Source organism: Vidua chalybeata, chromosome 4 (genome assembly GCF_026979565.1).
Source record: "Vidua chalybeata isolate OUT-0048 chromosome 4, bVidCha1 merged haplotype, whole genome shotgun sequence".
In the NCBI taxonomy this organism is placed as follows: Eukaryota; Metazoa; Chordata; class Aves; order Passeriformes; family Viduidae; genus Vidua; species Vidua chalybeata.
In genome coordinates this window covers 30,887,507-30,909,156 of record NC_071533.1, presented here as the reverse complement: position 1 = coordinate 30,909,156, position 21,650 = coordinate 30,887,507, and the positions used below count along the sequence as shown (strand labels likewise).

At 38.0% G+C, this 21,650-nt stretch overlaps 1 protein-coding gene and 1 long non-coding RNA gene across 2 annotated transcripts in view; one reads left to right on the top strand and one right to left on the bottom strand.

The window, feature by feature from the left end:
• Positions 1-21,609, bottom strand: part of GUCY1B1 (guanylate cyclase 1 soluble subunit beta 1) — a 42,115-nt gene extending 20,506 nt beyond the window's left edge. The window contains exons 1-4 of the mRNA XM_053940371.1: positions 21,547-21,609; positions 21,199-21,272; positions 5,496-5,596; positions 4,376-4,494 (exon numbers count right to left, since the gene is read on the bottom strand). Coding sequence (XP_053796346.1) covers positions 4,376-4,494; positions 5,496-5,596; positions 21,199-21,272; positions 21,547-21,549 — 297 coding nt within the window. The 5' untranslated portion in view covers positions 21,550-21,609. The remainder of the gene's footprint in view (positions 1-4,375; positions 4,495-5,495; positions 5,597-21,198; positions 21,273-21,546) is intronic.
• Positions 14,375-17,263, top strand: LOC128786770 (uncharacterized). The gene is made up of 2 exons (XR_008430467.1): positions 14,375-14,424; positions 16,962-17,263. It is a non-coding gene; the product is annotated as an uncharacterized LOC128786770 (long non-coding RNA).
• Positions 21,610-21,650: the final 41 nt, after the last annotated feature.

The following is a 21,650-nucleotide window of genomic DNA, read 5'->3' as shown; positions in this document are numbered from 1 at the left end:
ACGTTATTATAAGGCATTCACTTACTATTTATGAAGAAAATAGGCACATATTTTGTCCAATCTGAACATCCCCTGTCTCCTACTGCTCATACTTCTACACATTTGCCTTATTCTCTGCAGAACTGCCATCACAGTAGGTTTTTCAGGTAGCCCGAAATGTTCTATCTTACCATGGCAACATTTGAACAATGAATGGCATAAAAATTAGAACTATTATAAATTACTCCAGATAGTAAGAAGTCGTGCTTGCTTATGCTGTGTTTTGAAACATTCAGATGATTAAAGACCTTCTGTATGTTTCTCAGTCTGGTACCTCATCCAGTTTCATTCCTTCCAATTCTAGTCTCTATAATCTCCTCTTCAGATATTAATTCAGAAGCCAAATACAAATAAGCATGTCTGAATAAACATAAATCTTTGTCCTTATTATCAGTGAAAAAGCCTAGTTCTGACAACATAAAAATCAAGCTTACAGGGCCTGACAAAGTTCAAATTTTAAAGTAAAGATTTAAATGCTTGAAAGACCAAACTCAAATATATCTTTTCTTTTGACAATAATTGAAAAACTCCACAAAATAAACAGAAAAAGCACAGCTGCTGTAATAATTTATCCAAAAAAGTTGTTCAAGGAATGGAAGAGATTTTTCTCCCCTGCTATTTTCCCAGATATCTCATGTATTTAACTTTCAATTTTAACCAGACAAATTCTGATCTGGAGAGGAAAGCTGAATTATAAACTGATAGGCATACCTAATCAGGACATTAAAGAGAACAGTGAGATCAAAATCACACTGAAAACACAACACTAGATTCAGCTTTGACTGTGGAGCAATTATCAAGGATCCAAGTTGCTATTTACTGCAAATTTAACATAGAAAGAGAAACCTAGTTTGCAGGATAGAGTTGCAACCCAGAATTTTTATTTATGCTGTAAAATTCATACAACTCCTTTCATCTTAAGTCCGGAACATTACTGCATATTTTAAATGTTGTTCTCTCACTGCCCTGCTACCACCAGGCTTTGCATATTGTTTTCTGCCAACATAGGAAGTGAAGTGAAAATATTTTCAGTGTGCTGTCTGGGAAATTCTCCACCTTTCATGAGCATCTGTCGATCATCAAATTTGTGGAGGCATATTGAACTTGATTTCATGTGAGCTGTGAAGTGCTTGAACAGCTGCCTTTTCTCTTGGAGACCTCCAGACAAAATGACACTCTTAGCAATGAATTCCGTGGGATGCACTTAGCCTGGAATTTCCTCCTTCAGTTTTTCAGCTTGTTTCCAATTCATATTTTTGTTGCTATATCAACATCTCCAAATTAGAAAATGAAGAGGCAACAATCTGGGTGTCAATTCATTCCAGCTGTTGGTGGGCATTGACAAAAAAACATAAGGCTTGAAGGCAAATTCTGTAAGAACTTTGCAGGGTTTAAGACAATGAAATTGGAGGAGACAGCTTTGAAAGTGTGGATGAGAAAAGAGCAAGAGAGATGATTGGCTCTGAAAGATTGCCCCACCATCTCCTTCAATGGATGCAGAACTGCAGTTTCATTAGATATGCTTCAGAAACAGATGGGATATATTGACCTTTTGGAGAAAAACTCTTAGGGAGATACATGGGAAAAGACTTTCAGAAATCTTCCAGTTACACAGTCACCAGCTGAAGAATTTCAAACATGGAACAGCCAATGTCAAGGACAGAATTTTTGTAAAATGGTTGTCTAAGTATTAACATTTAAATCTGCCACAAGTGTGACTAACAACTGGTCATAGCCCCATTCTGCAAAACCACTTTGCCACCCTTCCACTCATTTATGGCTGACTCTGTCAAAGCAGTGTCACAGGTGAAGTCCATGTGATAGGTCTTTCAGTTTTTACTCTCTAATATTCCAGAGTGGGGGACTTACAGCTCACTGTATTCAAAATATCACTCTGACACATAGTCAAGGAGTAGACATGTTTTTCCAGATCATGGAGCTGAAATCACTCCTAGACCTAGACACTGTCATTGTTACTCCTTACTCCTACTTCTTTGTTGTGTTCGATCCATTCTAAATTGATATTGCAGATTCTGAAAGAATGAATGTCTTTTTTTTCTTGTTTGTTCACCTGCTGTGAGCCAGAGGTGAGGACAGGTATAGTTTATAATAAGCTAAGAGCTCTCCCTGAATTTTTGGCTCCTAGACCACTCAGATGTGTGCCAGAGCTTGTGCTGGGACCCAAGAACAGTTCCAGAGCTATGAGGAACAGTGATCAGCTCCATGAGGAAACACAAGGGAATCTCCAAGCAAGAACAAGCAGTCATACTAAATGGGGCTGATCCTGGTCTGCCTAAAAGTGAGAGTTGTGATTGGCACCTGAAATACAAAGACATGCTGTTCAGTGCTATGTGGTACACAGCACCTGGAGACTTATCTAAAAGAGGAGTTAATCCCCTGAATTTTAATGCACTGCAAGTACGAAAGTCTAAATAGCCATGTAAACAATTCCTTAAATGAGAGAACTAGCCACTTTAATTTTCATTCAACAGAAGGCTACTAAACTAAACATAAAAGCACACTTTGGGTTTCTTAGGAAGTACCTTTTTTCACATTGCTTCTCTTTGGCACAGTGTCTTTTAACATGATTTGCAAATTTTCCATGCTTGTGTTTTTCTCATAAAGTATAAACATTTGATTTAGTTGCCCTTTTTATTTTCCTCTTTCATGAAACTTGAAGTACCTGTGTTTCAACTATGAATAAACTAAATTTTCTTGTGATGTCAAAGGAAATGGAACATAAATGTGAGATTTATTTTCATATATTTTAAAAAACTGCAGTTCTCAATTATTTTATATATTTCCTGGACTCAGTATACATTTCAAGAAGCACCTTTTGGAACTCTATTAAGTATTTTAAGAATCTGAGAAAAGCTGGGGACATTAAACCCAGCCTAACTAATTAAACCTAATTAAACCTATTCTTGTAACAGGTATATAGAGTAGTTTCCTGACCTAATACGACTGCTGGAAGATACAAAAATAATAAATCACAGCTAATGTTGATTTTCCATTGCAATAAAAAGCTAAAAAGTACACTTCTGGCACAGCTACATTAGTCCTGTTAACATTTAGAGAATCATATAATAGCCAATGTCATCTGTTAACACTGAAATTCAAACAAAGCAACTTAAAATACTGTCATTAGAAGAATATAAATATAAGCTGTTTCCACTTTTATAGATATTTGGTGTGCATAACAAACATGTCCAGTCCTTCCACCAGCACATGTGGTAAGGAATGAAAAGAGAAGTATATCATATGGAAAAGGGCATGAGGGAAGGCAAATAGAATCTGTATTTCTGGCCCATACATGAGTAACCAAAGTGATGATGCAATGGGCCAGCTATATCTTCTTTTTTTCCCTCCCCTATTCTTGCTCAACCTCAACTTCAGTACATAAGTTACCTTTAGTAATTACTTTTATCCGAAGGCTTGCTTTGAGAGCAGCCTGTGAATGAAGCTATGAAATATAAAGGATGTCACATCCCATAGTGGTTTATAGATCACTCATGGTATGCAGATACTGGAACATCCACATACCCTGTTCTGCCCAGCAACTACAATTCATGGGATTTGTACAAGTCCGGGTTGGCTGCATCTAGGATGCTCTAGAATTATGCAGACTTTGAGGCAGTGAGACACACAAGTAAATATTCAAGTAATCCAGCAAATTATGATTCTGCTCTTTCCCTTAATGCTGGAGAGATTTTAATGGTACAGATGACAAGAGGCTGCTATATATTCAGAGAAAATCAAATTTTAATAGTCAGGTTTTGGGCACTCTCCAATTCAATTCTTTTAACTTCATTACAGTACAGAGTTGTTTCAAAGAGTGATGTAGATCACAAATATTAAATACAAAGTGCTTACAGAAGTGATTAATTTTCAGGTGACAGAAAAGGCCATTTTCCCACACCTAGAAATAACACTCTGGAGAAGATCCTACATTTCTTCCATGCTATTAAAGAATCATTTTCATTTTGTTTGTGTTTATAGTGCAGTATCATACTGTTCTGCAGTATCCCACCCTCAGTTCATGGATGAAGGATAACATCTTAAGAGATAAGCTGTTATGAGCCCTAGCTCTGTACATAACCTGCTATTGGAAATATCCAGTACTTATAATGAGAGATAATAGAAGAAATATCATAAAACCTGAAGATCACATTTTCTGTTACGATAAAGTAAGTCCACTTAACACAGACCACCCCTGCAATCTGTTGCATATAAATACTCCTGTTCCAAATTTCTCTTTGGAATTTCAATTTAAATTTCTGTTGACAGGGCCACAATTCTATCTGGTATCTGAAACAATTTTGCACAAAATTCTTACCTGCAAAAACTCTCTGACATTTGAGCCCAAGACACGTAGAATTGTATCATACCCAGATTCTTGACAAAACACAAAAAACATCTTCCCAAACATTTGAAGAATTTCCCCAGCATTTAAATCTAGTTAAAACAGGAAAATATGATTCAGTCCAAACACTGTATTTCATGCACTTACTTATTTCTTTACTCTTGTATTCATTAACAAGAAAGACAGTACCTAAACACTACCCAGACCCAGTAGGTCAAGAACAGAGCAAGATTCAGGGTTCATATGCCAAATAGAGAGTATGCAATACAGGAATTTAATTAAAGATTTACCAATTACTATTATTATTTCACCACATTGTACATTTCACAGATGTATAGCATTTAGATTTTGATACAGAAAAATGAATCACTTCTTGAAAATAAAGGAACTTGGTTGTTAGTAGTGCTCGCCTCAGCAGAGTTAATTCCAATTTACAATAGCATGAAACCACATCAGCTGCTCCAATTCAACATTACTACAGTCATCAGTCTTACAGATTCTTGGCTAATTACTGATGCAGAACAATTTCATACCACACTTGGGTCTGCAGATAAAATAATGCTGATGGGCATAATTCTACCTTTTAAATTCCAGACCAGAGCTGCAATGATTGAAAATGAATGAACCCAAATCAATGGCTGATATGCAATTAAATGAAATGTGTCCATGCCACAAGCATTTCTGTGACTCAGCACTGTTCTTCAGCAGAGATCAGGGATTCATTCATTCATTCATTTATTCATTCACTGCTCTTGCAGCAGTGGTTGAAACTTGCAGTTGCAGCAGGACATTGTTACTTCATGACTGCTTGTTACACTGCCCATGTTGTGTGGATGAGGTATATTCCTTCAGCTTAAGGTGGAATACTTTGGAAATAAAAATAATTGCAAGCAATAAAAGCAGTAATTTTTTTTTAGAGAAATAAAGAAATACAATTCTCTCTCCTAAGATTTAAAAAAAATTCTCTGACTAATACTCCATTTTTACTTCCCCTGTGCTAAATCCTGTTCCTCTCTGCTACACAGATTCGGAGGGCAGGAGGGTATTACCTTTTTTGTGATGAATGGGTAAAGAAGATACCTGCGTTACTTACTAAGGACCTTGCTTGCAGCTGCAACGAGGTCATAGGTTTTGGAATCATCATAAATTATTCTGACCAGAAACTGTCCCTCTTCATCCAGCTGTGCCTCCTTCCTAAAAAGAAAATAGAATAAAATCTTTTTGCTTGAGGGAAAAGCACCATATGGATAAAAGTCTTTTAAAACAAAGAAATTTGTATAGTTATTTAAGACAGAAACTTAGAAATAAATTTGTTCCATAGCCATTAGTGTTGCCAGTCATTAGTGTACAATATAAATATTTCGGACCACAAGTGTTCTGAAAAGAATAATTAGCTACAAGAAAATAAACATGATTTTTCAGTACAGAGCCTCAAAGAGATAATAAAGACACAATTTGCATTTTAAAATAAGAGACTATCTAATAATGCAGCCCATGATGGGCTCTTTAAACACTTTTTGCTTTTTCATTCCATCACATTTTAATTACACTTTATTTACAAAAGGCATGGGATGTTTCTAACAACCATTTGCACATAAATCCAAAGAGGAATTTAAAATACAGATGCAGGTAGCAAATCAAGTATCTTTTTTTTAGAATTCTCATGCCAAGCAGATAGGAAGAAAAAGGATGCTAGGATTTTGCAAGGCATTCTCACATTGCACGTTGATTCTCACATGTAAAGTGTCACCACTTAGCTAAAGCACAATAAAAATATACATTTCTTCACTAAAGGAAACAACTCTCTACCCCAGTTTTAAGACAAGAATCATATATATATCCTGTGCACACTTACACTAAGTAAAAAACCAAAACAAAATGACTGCTTTGTTTTTTGGGTCCTTTACTATTCTCTTCAACTTGAACATCAAGTAAGCAGCTTGTCCAAAAGGCAGGACAAATCTGTAGGCTATATTTTTTTACTGAGGAAAACAAGTTCATCCCCCCAGACAATGAATGAACTGCCTTCCAAGCTTTGCACTTGGCACAAGCGAGTTACTAGGGAGGACCCACAAGTGACTTCCTCCCTGTTTTACCCTGACTGCACAGCACAGGAGCCAGGCCACTGGTGCTGCAGGAGTCCCAGCTCTTGGGAGGGGGACAGGGAGCACCTCCATGGGCAGGCAGATCCCAGGACACTGAAGAGGCAGCTGCCCACGTGGTTGGTCCTGCTGTGCACAGAGCATGCGAATGGACATGGCCCCGTCTCTGCCCAGTTTCATGTAAAGCAGTATTCTGTATTTGCTCTTATTTGCCTTGCAAATTTTCCTTCAGCAAATGAGGAGATGTGCAGAGAGGCCTGCTGTGTTCCCTGATGAAGTCGTGCCCTGTTTGTTGAAGTCCTCATCTGGAAAATGAGCACAGCCTCCTTTCTCAGTATGTTTTTTAAAATAGGTGCTCACCTCCTGTGGTTGTTGCCTACTATGACTCTCTATAGAGACAGTGTGCTTTGCAGAAATAATAACGAAAGAGGAGGTATTTGTAAGTACTCATGCTCTAATTGATGTACTTAGAATATATTTTGGCTCAGCAAAACTAATATGATCAGGCATCATTAGTATATTTGCAGGTGGACAGTCATAGCTACCTCATTAAAAAGAAATTATACCCTTTCATCTAAATGTATCTCTATGCTGCAGTGCATTTCAGGAAGTCAAAAGAAAGGCAAAGAGACAGTAAAGCCTTGAAGTGAATTACTGAATCACATCTTACATCACACCACAAAAAAAAAAAAAATGAGTACACGGTGTTGCTCTTCAGAAAAATACCCTTATAATTAGAAAAACTATAAAAACTGCAGATTATGAGGTGGGTTCTTAAAAAAAGCTAAGCACAAGGGATGCAAATCAAGACATTCCTCAACTTGGTAGTAGGATAATTATTTCTCTAATGCACAAATTAAAGAGGACAATGAGTTAACAATTTATTAGTACCATGGTAATGAAGAGTTTTTACCAGAGTATGACAGATAAATTGAGTAAATACAAAGAAATGCTCTTTGAGATACAGCTCAAACCTACAAACCAATATTTCTAACTTCTGAATTTCTCTTGGTCACCAGAGGAATTATAAAGACCTACAAAAAGTAAAATTCTAAATCTACTATGTAAAATCCTGCATACCCTTTTACATCAAACACTTTCTCTCCATTATCATAACAAAAACACATATAAATTAAAACCAAATTCTTTGACTGTAACTCAGGTTTTAATTTCCTAAAGTGGTGTCATTGATTTTAAAAGTTAATTAATACAAAATAATAATGCCTGCAGAACAAATCAAGCATTTACAGATGTAGTGGAATTATCAATCCATAGAAACAGAAACATTTCCTGAGGTACTCAAAGGGGAGAGGTCTGAGAATTAAGTACTCTTGTTGATCTTAAAACTGGAAGGACTGATTCCAATCTCTTATGGCAGTATACCATTGACCTAAGTGAAATCACTTGTCATATAACCCTCCAGTTTGTAATCACCAGTCTTTGATAATCTGTTCACTTAATGGATATCTGGAACCCATTATTTTCTTTTTCCTCTTCATCTTCCTCTAATCTTGCTTCTCACATTCTTCCCACTGTCCAAAAATTACACAACATTGTTTTTATATTTCAAAAATATATTATTTATTAATAACTGAAGTATAGTAACTGTTAGATGACATAAACATTTTTATATTCTAAGAATGATGAAATGAAAACAAGCTAAGCAATTTTCCTAAAGAAATTTGACAAGGCTATACGGGAGGTGTGACTAAGTATGCTTCATAATTCCACCTAAATGAAACATCATTCTCTATCCAATGACATGAAAAATATTATAATAACCTTAATTAAGCAGGGTCTTAAACAGGAGGAGAGGTGGAGTTGTTAGTGGGAAGTGATGTCTTGAAACATAAGAGATCAGTCAGGGACAAAAAGGTAAAGTTTACATCTCCTAAGAACAAAACTGAAATGAATATGAGAAAAGAAAACCATTTTGATTCTTTGGTTCCCATAACATGGTATATAACTACAAGCCAGCTACAGTTTGGAGGGATGTTTGCAAAGGGTGAACAAACTTTCCCACATCTCAGATCCATGCTGTGCTTTCTTTTAGTCTCTCTGATCAGAGCCAAACCACAAAGGATAATACAAGCATCTGGAAAAGCAATGAACATCCTCAAAAATACTACATACTTACACAGTCCAGTAGACACAGCTTTTCTGTGTGAGAATTTTCTCTATGAAAAACTGACCCAGTTTGATGATATTGGTATCTCCTTCAAAACTTCTTGCATTTCTTTCCAACTACATTGACTGGAACTTTTCCTGTTTACTTCTCTGTGCCAAGCCACGCTTCCTTTTTTCTTATTTTATTTGTCTTTAGTTTACTTTGTCAAAGTTCTTCTTCAATATCTACAATTTCTTTGAGGCACCACTTTTTAAAATCACCACTGGTTATTTCAGTTATTTCAGCCAATTCCATTTAGTTATTTTAAATATTTTTTCCTAGTTTACTCTAGATGCTTTGGATCACTCAGCAGCCATCTTCTCTGTAGCCTTACTGATGTATTTCCCATTTAAAATATTTTTAAATTGAGCAAAATTTTCTAGAAAATTTGTCAAAGTAAATATTTATTCCTGGAGGGGATTACACTTCTCAGTTAAAACCATGCAGGCAAAAGTTTCTTTGCTTGTTCTACATATATGGCAAGTATCATGACAATGGCTAATCTAAGTCTGTGTCGAAAGATAAACTGCTTTTTTAAGATGCATGCTTGAAAATCACTAAATTTCAGAACTTTCTTCTTCCTTTCCAAATCTTCTTCCTTTCCCTTCCTTCTCCATACCTCTGAGATCTCTTGTGCTGGTAGATCCCAGCAATTTAGATAGGTGTTGAGCTGAAATAAAATTCAGTTAGTTATCTGTTTTTCTGTATTATTTTTCTGCTAGATGAATTTCCCCATCTGCTCCATCACCTGTTCACAGAAGTTGCTCTGCATACAGACAACATGTAGGCAGAGTGATTGTGGACAGGCTTCTGAAGCCCTTGTGCTTCCCTCAGTAATCTAACAGCAGTGAGAGCTTCCAAAAGTCCTTCTCTCTGAAATACTACTCTTAAGACTAAATGTGATGGGAAAATGCTGCTGTGAGTTTATCCAAAATGGCCACTGCAAAGTGAAAGCAATCCTATTTTTTTAGAGGCACTGGTTGTTCAGCCAGTCCACAAAATAGCAGGGCCTCTAATGAATTTTTCTGAGAGAGTATCACAGCTACCAGCACCAGAGGGGCTGACCATGACTGACCTCCAGCAGCCCAGGGAACAGGGCAGTGTCATTCAGGTGAATACCTAAAATTGTTTCCCCATGGCTGCAGTTTTCCCACCTAATTACCTGACCCTACCTGATTTCTCAAAGCTGCCTGCACTTACACTAAGAAAATGGTTTTATAACACGGGTGATAGCAAGAAATATATGATAGTGTCATAATTATTGTTAAGAGTGAGACTGCTTTGTCAGCTTTGCAGAGCTGCTGTGATCAGCTGTCCATCAACTGTAATTCCTTACATTTGTATTTGGCTGACCACATTTCAGAGAAAATTTCATAATCCATAGCTTTAAAAAATCAAACAAACAAAAAAAAAAAAAAAAACAAAAAACAAACAAACAAAAAAAAAAAAAAACAAAAAAAAAAAAACAAAAAAAAAACACCCACCAGAAAAAAAAAAAAAAAAAAAAGTGGCATTTCTCTTGAAATGTTTTGCTGCAATCTTAAGTTACAGTTTTTGACCAGATAAAATTGTGGGAGGAATCTAATGTTCTAATGTTTTCTGCAGACTGTGATGTTTGATCACAAAGACATTAACAGCAATCACACGTTGGTAGCTTTCTTAAGAACTTAACTGGAAATGAGCCAAAAGCAACAAGCTCTGGCAAATTCCCAAGCCCTGCTTATTTCTTTAGTGAAGAAGCAGTATTACAGTAGCAAATTCTAACTTTTATATGGCTGCACTTTCAAAATAAGTTTCAAGTCAAATAGAACAGAATTTGCAATTAATGTCTCATTTACATTCATAGAGACAAAATAAGTGTAGGTTTTGCTCCCCTGTAAATTTATGCTCAAAATGTTAAAACACCCCAGGATTTTAATGTTCTTCCCAAACTGATTCCTGTCACACAAAATGTGATATTTCATGGTTCAAAACTTACATCCCATGACATGCCTGCCCTAACTTCTACACTCTGGCAGCCCTTTTTATTTACTCTAGACTAATTCTGAATGATTACATAGAGCTATTTCAATTGTGGGAAACAAAGATTCCAGCACAGACTTTTCTAAAGTGCTTTTGTTTTCCTCCAGAATGTTTCTATTATCCAGGTTAATGTGAGGCAGTTTACTTGGGCAAGAGAAGAACTTTAACCATTGCACCATGGAAAATAAAAGCTATACAAAGGATATTTTTCACATAAAGATTTGGCCTTGAAATCAGTGGAAAAATTCCTATTGAATAGATCAAAGCAGGATCAAATCTTAAAGCAGCCTTTCCTCCATCAGTCGTGGTAACACCGCCAAAACTGCAGTTGATTTAGCAGCACAAAACAGCATTACAGGTGATACATCTGTGTACAATGGTCCCTTTGAAAATCTTTCCTATTGTGCAACTAGTTGAGTATTTGTAAACACACTACTAATGTTCAAAGGTGATGTTAATAATTCACAGAAATGGCTGAAATGCTGTGTGGACAAACATTCTGAGAAAAACTATTCTTAAAATCAGAACAGATCCTGCACTTCAGATTTTTAAACCATAGGATGCACACATTTTTATTACTCATAGAGGTTCGATGTAGAAAGGATTTCCTTTGCCATCACTGGAGATTTTACAGACAACACAGCTGGGCAAGATGTTGCATCAGGCTGATCTTACTTATATATAGCCCATTCTGCCAAAGTGAGTTTTAACGCAGTTTTGCAGTCAGACTGTAGTATTTAAAGTGAATTTGCATAAGTCATACTCAAGAAGGCTACTGCTAACAAAACTTTCCTTTTCCTTTTCAGTCATACTTGCTATCCTGCCTCTGTAGCCAGTCAAAAAGCTGGAATCTTATAGAAGAAGAACCCTTTCCATTTGCATGCAGCAAATACTGACAAAGAATATGGTAGAAGACTGCATGGAGCAATTACTTTGCATCCTGAAGATGCATAGGCTTCTCTGTGATATAACATTATTACTTAGAAGCTGCTGGTGTTGCTTTAAGAGATCATCCAGTGCCCCAAAAGCACCACTGGATCTTTTCCTACCAAAACTCAGCCCAAAGTGTGCGCGCTGGGCGTGTCACCTTGAACACACCAAAAACAGCAGCTGGTTCCAAGACTACCTCCAGGACTTCTTCCATGACATGTATTGTTTCTGCTGGGACTTTTGCCACCATTGTGCTTCAGTATTCTTGGTGTACCAAGGATGGAAAAGTGCTCGTTAAATTGAAGAGATCAGTCAAAACAATCTTAATGACAAAATAACTCTACCGCACTTAGAAACACAGCATGGTTCTGATCTCACTGATAGGAGCAAGTCAAGTTGAATTCCGTTCCAAGAGTAGCACTCTTAAACAGGATTACATGGGTCAGAACTAAAGATGGTATCTGTGAACCCAGAATCATTGCCTTTGCATCTCATTTACACTAAAATGGCAAACTCACTGCTCATATTACTTCAAAGACAGTTGTTTTTTTCAAAATGCTTCCCATCTTTTTTTCATGTATTTCACAAAGATGCTTTACTAAAAGTTATTAAAAATATTGAGCCACTATTCCGAAAAGGAAAAAAGAAAATAGACTGATACATGTTTTGGATGGTCCAAAGATATTTTAAAATACCCAGCTGGGAAGAACATAAATTATATTAAGTTACAAGATTAAATAAAAATGGGAATCTGTCCAGGAAAATGATGTTCTGGGTAAAATAAATAGGTGTATTTATAGACTTCACAGTTCTGAGCTATTTCCCAGTTTTACAGGCTGGATACAAGAGTGTTTAATGTAGGTTTTCAAAACAAGATAATACTAGAAGATACAGTTAACAAAAGTACGAGTTCCTTGCTGCTACTACAAACACTTAAAATATTATTAAAAATATAAAGCCAGAATTATTTTGCTTCCTTTTACGTAAGTGAAATAAAAAGAATGGTATTTACAAAATACTCTTTCATGCATTTCATTAACAAGAGTGAATTATGTGTTTCTAACACCTGTTATCCTGGCACATCTAAAAGCACTTAATTCTGGGAAAACTGCAAAGTACCTGAGAGATACTGCAAGAACACTTACACCAAGTTTCATAACATGCCAGTATTTCCTTTTAGCCAACCCTTTCCCAGAGGAATTAAATAATTTGGCATCCACTTAGTTTAACTCCTGACCTTCAAGCAGGTCCTTCCGCTGTGAGGAACTGAAAGAGCAAAGTGTTCTGACCCTATGAAGCTTGTAAATATTAACCTCCCTACCCAGGAAGAATCATCTAGCAAGCATCACTTAAAAAATATATATATAAAATACTGATTAGAACTTTGGAATAGTATGAAATAAGGACTTTAAAATAGAAACAAAAATAAATGTTACTTTCTGGATAGAAACTCAATAATGTTAAAAGGGCTATGGATTAAAAAGAAATCATCTATTGCCATTTCACCACTAATGGCTTTCCAAAGTGTCTTTCTCATATCTATTTGTAGGCAATCTGTATTTTTTTCAAAATTGTTGAGATTGGTCAAACAGAACATTGCCTTCAGCACTGGGTAAACCCACATGGTACTGAAAAAGGCAGCAAAACCTCCATTTTCTTGCTTTTTAACAGATCACTGAAATTATTTACAACTGAGAACGACATGCTCCAAAATAATAATGGATTCAAAACCTAAACTCTAGTGAAATAGTCAATTTTTTTCACCAGTGTTCATCATGACAAGACAGTTAAAATAATTAACACAGTACGTCTGCAAACCTTTGAGCATGAAGGAATCAGTAAGTTCAAGTAAACTGTAAAGCAAGCATTCGTTACAATAATTAGTTGTGGGCTGGGAAAGGGAAATACTGAGCAAACCTCCAGCAGTTCAGCAAAGAAGGAAAAAAGATTCACAGGGACTGACTGCCACCACTGCATGTGACAGGTGTGCGTGTCTATGTGGTGAACTCCATAACTCACCTGCTCACCACCCAGAATTCTACAGTTCCTAGGGGGAGAAGCACAGAAAAAAAGAACAGGAAAGCCAAAATTTTGATGGGAGAAATCCCAAATGCTTTAATAGGATAAATAAAAAGGCTTTAATAGGATAAAATAAAATTGAAGTGTGAGACACACCAAAACCTACACATAGAAATTTACAAGGAGGTTGGCACCAAGGTTCTCCTGCAAATCAACTCCTTGACAAGAAATACCAAAGATAATTGGAAGGCTTTTCACTTGCTTCAACTACAGCTGATTATTAACTGAAGTGCCCCACCTCACATTTTGTACAGATATTTGATTCTTATTTCTTATTTCCTGTTCAGTTTGCATTTTTATTGTCCAGGCCACATGGTGATTATGTAGACATAATATGCACATACACATAAGCATGCACATCAATATTTATTTGCATATGTACCTATATACACAAATAGATTTTCTCCAAAAACTTTACATTCTAAGCTGATGATTAACCAAGTTCTCTCCTACCAGAAGTGAAGCTGTTATCACTGCAGACAGACTATTACTGGTGGTTTTTTTTTTGGTTTTTTTTTTTTTTTGGTTTTTTTTTTTTTTTTTTAGTTTAGTGAAAGCAGGAAAGATGGACTCAGGTCCACTCAGCAACATTAGAGCAGTTTGCTCCAAGCAACATTTCCCTGTCTGTTCCCGAGCCTGTATGACACAACATCCCAGCCACACCCATGAGCCCACAAAACCTGCTCCTTTTCCTCCAGGCTTCCAGCTCCCTCAGTACTGGGGTGAGATCCTACTCCACTAATGTGCAACTATTTCATGTTTTATTTTATCCCATTCCTCAATATATAACCTCAGGCTTGATTTACAGCAGTTTTCAAATCCAGTTCTGAAGAGAGAATTATTCCTTTCTAATAAGTCTTCCTGTGGAATTGATCTCCACTAATTGCATGCAGAAGCATAAATTAGCTCTCCAAAAATCTCATGAGGCTAATTATACCATTTCCATTTAAAATAGGCAAGAAGACCACAGATCAAAAAGGTTTCATTCAATTAGGGTGCCCAGTATATGATGAGTGGTTCTGGTTTTTTAAGATACTAAGCACTTTTTATGCTGAAAACACAACTTTCATGGACTTTACAGCCTACCAGCATCAGACCTACAAAGTATCTAAATTCCCACTAATCTTAGGAACTTACTATTGCAACTTAAAAGAGTCTTTCACTAGAGCTGTTGTGCATATTTTTCTAGGTTTCTGAAAAGGCAAACTACATGATAGTAGGAGTGATTACTACATCTAAACACTGTGCTAAGCAATAGCAGTAGGCCAAAATCTTGATTCTCACAGGATTTGTCAACAAATATAAGTTGTGTTTTGATATATCAGTAAAAAGAAAAAAACATCTCTGACAAAGAAAGATGCTGTCTGGACCCACCATACAGACACAGAAAGCCAAGCTAGGGCCTTCATTCTGCAGCTAGAGAAGTTTTTTATTATTTTCTTTGTTTAAGCAGCATAAAAACGGACAATTTTTGCTGTGGGAAATTCCCAGGAAACAATGCAATCCCAATCCACCTCCTGTAAAAAAATGTAAAATGTTTTCTTAAAGGCATTTAGTATTTATTTTATACTATTTATTTATATAATTTACTATTTTAGAATAATACATTCTAGGCATATTACAAATATAATTAATCAGAATTGCACACCCTGTCAACGAGTTTCTAATTATCTAAATGCTAGGGAAATCAGGGGAGTACCATTTTTAGATAGGTAAATGAACAAAAGCATCTATCTTTCCTGACTTAAGCGAGCAACCTACATCACTACTAATAAACCTAACTGCTAGGAATGCCTTTGAAAATTTACCCAACAATATGTACTGTTAAATCACCCAGATTTCACTGCAAAATCCACACCAAGTCACTAGTCTGACCTATGTTAACCTTCACCAACAGGATGTAGAAGTTTCTGTCTGTTTAGTTTAGTTTCCATTCAGGCCCTGCAGTTTCTTTCATGTCCCCAAATGGTACAGTCTTCCACCACTTCAACTGAACCCAATTTGAAACTGAGCAGAGCTTTCCACTTTCCTTTTCCACATTGCACCAGGCCAATTACTCAATCCTCAGTGTTTCACCATTTTAACCATGAGATTTACAGGAAAAAAAACTTTTAAGAGCCTGGAGCCTTGGTAGGTGATAATCTGTGAAACTTGGGAAACGAAAGTTTCCTTCCTCCTAGGACAAGCAATTGATTTTTGCTCTTCTATAATGGGTACTTCCAGACCACTGGGTCCCTGTAAAGACTGTGCTGCCCAGAAAGCTCCCCAGACCTGGAGTCCTGGCATTTAAAAGTGAGGACAGCACATGCCATCCTAACCCCTCCAAAGGACAAAACCAGGCAAAGGCAGGAGAAGATGCCTTAATTCTACATTAAGCACTGAGCACTAGGGATGTAAGGCTATTACTTGATTTATATGTCCCCATGCTAAGGTACAGATAGCAAAGGGGTAAAAAACATTTTTTTTTTCTACTGTGCAAGTTTGAACACTTTTCCAGAATCAAATAAAAATAGACCTCTATGTAGCTGCTTTTAGCAAACACTGAGTTTCAACTTCCACTCTAGTTTTTCACTAGAAAACACTACATGTTTTTGTGGGGACTTCTACCATAAAAACAGAAGGAAGATGAAGACTGTGGCTGACTGGCTGTGCCATTTAATTTCCCAAATCTAGATATTTCATATACCTGTGTGGGAAAAATACTAATTAACTCTATGGGATTGTGATGAAGCATTTTAATGTATTTATTAGATTTCTGAGTTCTCATTCATTTTCTTGGCAGTATGTTTGAAAATGTCACAATTTGAGCATCTAACCTGACCTCAATTCAGATTTAGGAGCCCGTGGGAAAATCCTGTATTCATTTAATCAAACACAGAGGAATAGTGTTGGGAAACACAGGAAAAAAGTCTCTGTACGTATTCCCTGCTGACAACATTGCTCTAGCTCCCACATATTGACCTGGAGCTGTTTCAAGAAGACATCCCTGTCAATGCTTGTAAAACAACTAAACCCTTAGAACTGCTGAATGGAGTGATCAGAATTTCACATACATTGGCTGTTCTGCTCAACCATAAGTGATACCTGTTGCAGAAGAGAGAGCCAGATTTTATGGCATCAGCCTCTTTTAAAAATGTACTATCACACACATAAAAATATGCCCACCATAGAAACATACTAGGGAATACAATTTTTTGAGCCCTGGAAATTTTTATTTATTTTGACAATATGAGTAATTTCTCTGCATTGTTTTGGACAGGTACATGGACAGTAATTCCACGTGCACTACTTACAATCGTATGCACATGCTACCATATCAGCCAGCAGTATAAATTTGGCCTTAAACAGACATGAGCGCAGACTTTCATGTATGTGGGAATGGCCAGGCCTGACAACTTTGAGTTTATGTTGGCTGCAGAGGACTTGAAGATATCTAATGCCAAAGGAATCTTGAGAACCACCCCTGAGAACCAGCCATTGCAACTGTGGCCACACAATCTAAACCAGACCTCTGGATAGAACAAGTACAAAATAAAGGATTTGGAATAGGTTTTCTCTTAAGTATGGAAGGAACAAATGAAAAGTGTTTTCTCAGCGAAAGTGTGGTTTACAGTTCTAGGTCAACTGTTTATTTACTAGTAACTCTTTGTAGAGCTAGTGAAGTGCTGATCAAAGGAGTCTGCCTCCATTGCACTGCAGGTCCTAAGTCTCCCCTTCCAAGGACTGAAACAGTGAATGACAATCAGCAGTGCACGTGCAGCTTACAACTGCCAGTAAGCAAAAGAAAAGACTATAGTCAATCATCTTCACTTTCCACCAAGAAAAATCTGCTGCAGAATTCAGCAACTACAGAAGGACTTTCCTCTCACTGCCTCTTACTCATCCAGCTTTGCTAAATCCCTCTAATGATTCCAGGGCTTCATCATAAAAACCCTGTTCACTAGTTCAAATTCTCAATTCTGCAAGTGGCAGTCAGAGAAAACCCTACGGAGAAGTAAATTTTTGAGACTTTGCTGTTGAGAAAATTAATAAAGCCTTCATAAATCAAGATTAACTTTCATTACTTATATGCCAGCTTTCTTAGTCTTATTTTAAATTCAGCCTATTTGGGATCAGAGTGCTGGTTCAGAAATAGAAGGTTTTGAACCATTTTGTGTGTCAAGCATTTTAATTCTAGTTCTTAAGGAAAGCCAAGCCCTATATTGAAGTATATTCTGTAAGTTTTCCATGAACTTAGTGCCTTATTATATGATGTGTAAAAGACTCTCTTGTTCAGTTATGCTTTTTTTTTAAAGTGGGTGAAAATAACATGGAGGCTAAGTTTCCCACGAATTCCACTCTGGGCCATTAAAAAACAGTGTGAATCTTTTTCTGAGAGATCATGGTTTTACAGTAATGCTGAAAAATGAACAAAAGGACAGACATGGAGACTTGAACATCATTCTAACTCAGGTAACAGTAAGTGACGACACTGGAAACACCATTCTTGTAAGAGCATCATATTCAACTATTTGTGTACCCAAATCCTCTATGTAAGAACTTCATTCAATGCCACTTCTGACTGAACAAGCTACAAAAGAGTTTCCATGTTTCAGATGGAGAATACCCTTTCAATTCAGCATTTAACTTTTTTAACTGCACTTTTTCTGAAGAATGACCATATTTCATTACTTCAGTTTATTTAGTTCTATGTTTTCTTTTCCATTCTGTCAATATTAAGTACAAATTCACCTGCTGGCATTTGAGAATCACTAAGCAATCATAACCCACCACTCTGCAATGCTGATTCACATCTTCTGTGGTGACTTCAGAGAGAACAAAATAGCAGTATGTGATCAGCTCAGCATTGAAAAAAAACAAAATCAAGAAAGCTTAGATAAGAAATTTTGTACTGAACTACCCAGAGGCCTCTCTACTTCACAAAAATGCTGAAGTTCTATTGCAAATTCAACCTCACTAACAGTGAAAAGTTCCTCTTGGGTTTTTTTGAAACAGCCAAGAACTGTTGACTTCAATAATTATTTCTCCAGTCATCTGTGATTCAGCTGCTTCAATTCAGCATGCCACAACACTGTCATATACTTTCTTGCTGTTTCCTAAATGATTAACAGTTCTAACAAAAAAAGCCTTTGCAAGAAGTTTGTATTTGCTTATAAAAGATAAAACATCCAAGCTTTTCCTCAACATCACTTGGCTACCAGTTGACACTACCATTCCCTAAATCAACACCACTAAAATGTGTTCCAGCAAGGGTTGGTTTACTGGTTTCTGAACTCTAGGATACACTGAGAAATCCTGCTGAATACCCCATGGTGACCAATTTCACATAAGGAGCTATGGCAGCTGTTGCAAATACATTGGCTCCTTCTTGGAGATCACATTCCAATCTTCTGCTGGGTAGTGTCGTGCTGGTTTCCTTCCAGAGAGCCATCTTCTTGGGAGCTAACAGCAGGGGCTGTTACCTGCTGGGCTGCTACAAATGTTTTTCATTTGAAACATAAATGTTTCTTATTTGAAAAGCAGAAACAGGATGTACCAGCTTCCTGAATTATCACATCTGACCTTAGAAAAGTAATTTGTATATTTCTATTAAATGTCTCCAAATGTTACATGAGTAATATTCCTCATGGGCTTTAGTTATCTACAGTATTCTATCAGGTGTTTCCAAAATCTAAAGAGATAAGATGCATCAGGAATTATGGCTGTGTTCTGACAGTCTGCAGCATGGTCTTACACTAGAAGATGAAACTCTGTATCTTCTCTGATGGATTGATCTTAAGTACAAATAAATATTCAAATACATATTTAAGGCATCTTGGTAAGGAATGCCATGGCAAGAAAGAGTGAATATCATATTTTATACATATTTTTATTTATTTATTTTAATTTTCATGGAAAATGATGTATGCATCAGTATTTTATCACCTTTTAAGTAACATATGTCACTAAAAAAATCAAAGCAGGAATTCAAAATAGATCACTGTGTTTAGAAATGTTTAGTATGTAAAGAAAATAAATGCCACACTTATAGCACAAAACTCTGTGGTATACATTAGAAGTTCATCTGTGCCATGCACAGAACTGTATTTGCAAACAGTAATTTACAGAGCACCTGTCAGGGGTCAATAGAACAATGAATGCCTACTGAACCACAACTGTGGACTCACCTTTGGTCATTTTAAAGACTTGGCTAGACAAAAGTCATGGCTGAGCCCTGATCTAGTGCCAGTAGCCATCCAGGTTGGAACAGAAACTAGACTAGATGACCTCCAGAGGCCCCTTCCAGAGAACATTTCTGTGATTCTCTGATTTCATGGTACTGTGCAAGGTTACCATATTCTTAACAAATGGTTTTATGAATATGTAATGGTAACAAAAATCTCACAATCAAAATTGGCCTTTTGAGTTGTATTAAGACAACAGCAATATATTATAAAATCAACATCAACACTAACATATTAAAATAAATAAAACACAGGGATACAGAAGGCATCCAGTTGAAAGAGGATCACTTTCTCCAAGCTGGATAATCGACTTCTGCCTTATCAAGAGATCATATTAAACCATTTATTCTGACCACATGTTGCCTAAAGCCTGATGAAGTAAGCCTACAACTCTGTAAGCTTTTATGCCCTTTTAAAAATGTTTGTTGTAGTTTTATTCAGTGACTCATACTACTATTTTTAAGGTAAACATAATTATGTTTGCACACTAATTTAAAACTTTTAGTGCAATCTCACAACTGATCAAAGGTTTAAAGTGAAGGCAGTCAGCTCCTTAGAAAAATGTTATACCACCATAAAAGCAAGGGCCGGGCACAAGAAACCAGGTTCAAGAAATGAAGCCAAAATCCATTCTTCTACTTATATCCTTATGTATATTTCTCTTTAATAATCAGTGTCTGTTTTCATTTCGAGCTGAGGACATTACCAAAATCTGACACTATTTTTAGACAGTGTTTATTAAATAAACAGCGTATCTTAATTCCTTCAGGGATGCAAAGGGATGCAACTGTTGCACGGTTCACCTGATTGATGGACAGGACTTCTGCCCCATACTCCATATAATGGAGGGAAGCTCGGGGATCAATGCCACCCCCGCTGCGGCTCCTGGACACGGGGGAAGATGGAACAAGGCGGGTCTTGGAGGCGTTACGGGAGGCCGCGAGCGGGACGAGGTGCGGCAGGAGCCGCGCTGGTCTTGTCACGGCTGGGAGCCGCGTCCTGGGTGCCTCTGCCGGCCGCAGAGCTGCGGGTACCGCTGCCGGTGGCGCTGCCAGCCCCTGCCGGCCCGCGGACCCGCCCGGCACCGGCAAACGGGGCGCTGGTACCCCCGGTACCCGGCCGGCCCCAGCTCCCGGCCCTGCGCGCCCCCGCGGACAGGCGCGCACACAGACACACATGCACACACGGACGCACATGCACACACAGACACACGGACGCACATGCACACACAGACACACGGACGGACGCGCACAAACACGCGCAGTCACTTACTTGATGTCCTCCCAGACGGCGGGGCCGTAGTTGCGGATGACGAGCAGCTCCAGGGCGTGATTGACGAAGCCGTACTGCGGGGCAGGACGAGGCGGTGGCACGGTCAGGCACCGGGCGGCAGGGGAGCCCTTTCCCCCGCCCCGCAGCATCCCACCCCACCCTTCCCATCACCCCGCCGGGAAGCGACCCCACCGAAACATCACCCATCTTCCCCCGAAACAAAGGGCTGGGGCCCTGCTTCCCGCTTCCCAAGGGGATTCAGCCCTTTCCCTCCCACCGCGGGCCCGGGGCCGGGCAGCGCGGACGCGCCCCGGCCCCGGGCAGGGCGGGCGGCCCGGCGGAGCTCACCATGGTGCCGCCGCCGCCGCCGCCGCCGCCGCCGCCAGCAGAGGATGGGCCCGGCTGCCTCCCCCGGCCGCCGCCGCCCCGAGTGGCACCCGCCGGCAGCCAAT